We start from the raw sequence: 3,328 nt of genomic DNA on the forward strand, positions 1-3,328 counted from the left end.
TTCTTGTGCGGTTTGGATTCAGCAGGAGATATTATTTCGGCCTAAATGGGCCTTTTGAGATCATTTTATCCTGCTGTTCGTGCCTACCTTTGTTTGAAAAGTATTATCTCAAGTATTTCAACTCTTGCAGCTCACGGTAGTCCTCCGATAAGACCGAAGTGTTTTCTGAAAAGTATTATCTCAAGTATTTCAACTCTTGCAGCTCACGGCCGTCCTCCGATACGACACCACTACGCCACATACCAGCACAACCAAGCCCTTTTGCTTCACGCGCTTACACAGTATGTAGCTTTTAAGCACCTACTTGCCCCTACATAGCCAGCCTGCGCTCAAGTACGGATACGCATATCAACTTCACGCAGAGCGTGGTTGTAGTGCACTGGCACTACAATGCTGACTCGGAGACGGTCAGTGGGCAAACAATGACGAAAAACCTCTAATTGTACGTAAAAGTGAGAACAGTGACAGTCAACTGTAGGCAAATTGATAGGATAGGGAACCCGCCTTCCCTCCGGAGGCGAAGCCGTAAGTAAGAGGAACGGCAAGGACGCCGCGACCCATACGCAGGCCCCCCTTGCGGTTCTAGGGTCTAGTGACCGACCACCCTTGAGGGAGGGTGATCGGGCACGGTCAGAGGTTTTAGTATCCCAATCAACCAATTTTCCTTCTAATATTTGCCCAAGATAATTATTCTCAACGTTACTCCCTCCTGATAGTTCGCATACCAGCTTCCCGTTGCGTTATATGGCAGCTAGGCATAGGCCGTGTCAGCGGTCCGTGTCACGGCAGTGTATTACATCTGGGGGCTGTTCCGGGAACTAGTAAGGCCAAAACCCACCCAAATTCCTGGAAAGGGGCCTAAACCTTACCAGAAAAAACAGTAATTTTACCTACCCGTAAGGTCTCTCGCCCCAAGACACGAGGGGACGCGCGTGTCCGACCTTACCGTGGAGATAAGCGATACTCGGAGATCAACGAACAAAGGTGAGCCATTCAAAGAGTCCGTCAGTGGAGAGGGAAAGAACGCCCTCAGACACGAGAAAGACTGGTTCTCGGCGAGACAAGGAGTCAGCAAAGAGAAGACAAACGGAGTATCCTACGACAGTGAGCCAGGAACTGGACGAAGGGAAATCCCCTCCCGACTGGAGGGACACGATGGTAGAGCTAGTCAAGGAACTAAAGGAAGGTAATCGTACTATGCAACGTTTCGCGGCCGATACGACAGAGGGAATAGTGAAACTTCAACGCCAGACTAGCGATGGAATCCTGGCCGCAACCGATGGCCGGAACAACGCTACGCCTGACAGAATCAGGCAGAAGGATATTATCGCGGCTGAGGACGGGACCAACATGAGATCTTTCCTGAATCTAGTAGAGCGGGAATTCAAGAACTCAGTTGTTCCCATAGAAGAGTGGGGCGAGCTCCTGGGAAAATACGTGACGGGCAAGGCCTTAGTTTTCGTAGAATTCCTACAGCAGTCCGGAGTGGACATGTCTGACTGGCAGGAGGTTCGGAAAAGATTATGTGATAGGTTTTGTTCGCTAACGCGGAAAGAGATGGTAAAAATGTTGAAAAAGAACACTTGGACGGGAAACTATTCTGAGTACATCACCCGATTTACAGATATAGTAGCTGTAGGGACCCACATACCACCCGAAGAATTAGTGCTACGGTTCTTTACGTTAATACCTCCCGAGATAGGAGAAAGGATTTCAGCTGAGGGAACTAGGAAGTTCCGCGACTGGCACGAAGCAGCAGTGGCTTTGAGAGCGTGGGCCGAACCGCTAGAGACGTGGCGTGCTGCTAGGATAAAAAGCTTGCAGGAATTTATGGCGAGCGACCACGAGGAATCGGGCATGGAAGGGAGCGTACTTACGAACGGGGAAACAGCCCCACCAGTGAGAAAAGGGGGCCCGGTAGAAGAGGGCAACGTTAGACGGTGCTACGAGTGCACAGGGAAGGGACACTTTGGTAGGGAATGCCCCCTCNAGAAGAGGGCAACGTTAGACGGTGCTACGAGTGCACAGGGAAGGGACACTTTGGTAGGGAATGCCCCCTCCGCAACGGCGTGCCGAGGCGCGCGGGCGAAATATGCACTAAATGCGGAGGAAAGGATCACTACGCGCGAGAGTGCGTCAGGCCACAGAGGACACCAAGCGGGAGACAGGCCGGACGAGACTCAGGAACAGATATAGCCGTCGCGGGACCACGGTTGAACGGGCGGGCCTAGGCGCGGCGGGGGACCCACGCTCTAGGCCTAATAAGCAGATAGATGGCTCAAGGACCCAAACTATTACAGGGAACGAGGTCATCTCTGCTCCGGTCTCCCTACACTCGGGACATGAAGAAAGGCGTAGAGAGGCGAGGAGGCGATTAGAGGGTGGAGGTAGTGGAAACAGGCCGGCTTGGAGGCGAGTACGGTTTGCTGACAGAAAACCTGAATCGCTCCCGCCAGGGGAAAACGAGCGAGAGTCCGCGATGGAGCCCAAAGGGGGGATGGAATCTGAATTCTCGCATAGCCGACCAGAAGAGGATAACGAAGGAGACGGGCGATTAATGCCCGAGTGGCTATGGCGGAGTGAAGGTGACGCACCGGAACAAACACGCGAGAACTTGGACCCACTATGTGCGATCGGTGAATCTGCAGTACTCGAAGTAGAAATCATCGGCCACAAATATGAGGGACTGCTTGACACCGGCGCGTCCCGCAGCTTTGTCCGTCCAACGGTAGTAGAGGAGCTGGGGCTGAAGGTACAAGCCCTTAAGGCGCCGTACTCATTCACGGTGGCGAACGGCGCCACAATCCACATAGACAAAGAGGTCCAGAGGCTGACGATGCTGTGTGGGGGAGAATGTTTCACGGGGGACTTCCTAGTCGGCCCCATCCCATTCCCGATAATACTAGGAATAGACTGGCTAGTAAATCATGACGTGGCCTGGTACTTCCAATCGGACAAAATTAGAACCTACGTTAACGGAAGATGGTGCAACCTTCCCGTTCTAAGGAGGGGAGGCGACGTGAACCCTCACGGGAAAACGAAGAAAGCGGAGCGGGCAAAGTCTGCGGCGGATCGGGCTTACGAGGAACTAGCAGCCCAGGTGGCAAGGATGACGGTGGAGGAGGCGGCGGCACTGTTACGACCCCCACCTAAACGGTACAAATCGAGACACAAGGCGGGAGAGCGGGTAAAAATTAAGGATATACTTCGGCAAGCGAGAGAGGACACGGCGAACCTGGAGGGGGCACTTGAGGGGCTACTGTGAGAAACTCCCCTTTAGAAACGCCAGTCTAAGGGGAGTTCGGGGCCTTAGGGATCATGTGGCCCT

General features: G+C 53.2%; 2 protein-coding genes across 2 annotated transcripts; both read left to right on the forward strand.

The window, feature by feature from the left end:
• Positions 1–1,197: 1,197 nt before the first annotated feature.
• EMH_0015500 (uncharacterized protein) lies at positions 1,198–2,196 on the forward strand (the record flags this gene model as incomplete). The annotated part of the gene is given in 2 exon segments (XM_013500417.1): positions 1,198–1,987; positions 1,991–2,196. Coding segments are annotated over 2 exon segments (996 nt in total).
• A 283-nt stretch (positions 2,197–2,479) lies between these two features.
• Positions 2,480–3,265, forward strand: EMH_0015510 (uncharacterized protein; the record flags this gene model as incomplete). Its single annotated transcript, XM_013500418.1, has 1 exon — positions 2,480–3,265. One exon carries the CDS (start codon positions 2,480–2,482, stop codon positions 3,263–3,265), a length of 786 nt encoding a protein of 261 aa, XP_013355872.1.
• Between the last annotated feature and the right edge of the window lie 63 nt (positions 3,266–3,328).

This window comes from Eimeria mitis, genomic scaffold (genome assembly GCF_000499745.2).
Source record: "Eimeria mitis Houghton genomic scaffold, Emh_scaff538, whole genome shotgun sequence".
Lineage (NCBI taxonomy): Eukaryota > Apicomplexa > Conoidasida > Eucoccidiorida > Eimeriidae > Eimeria > Eimeria mitis.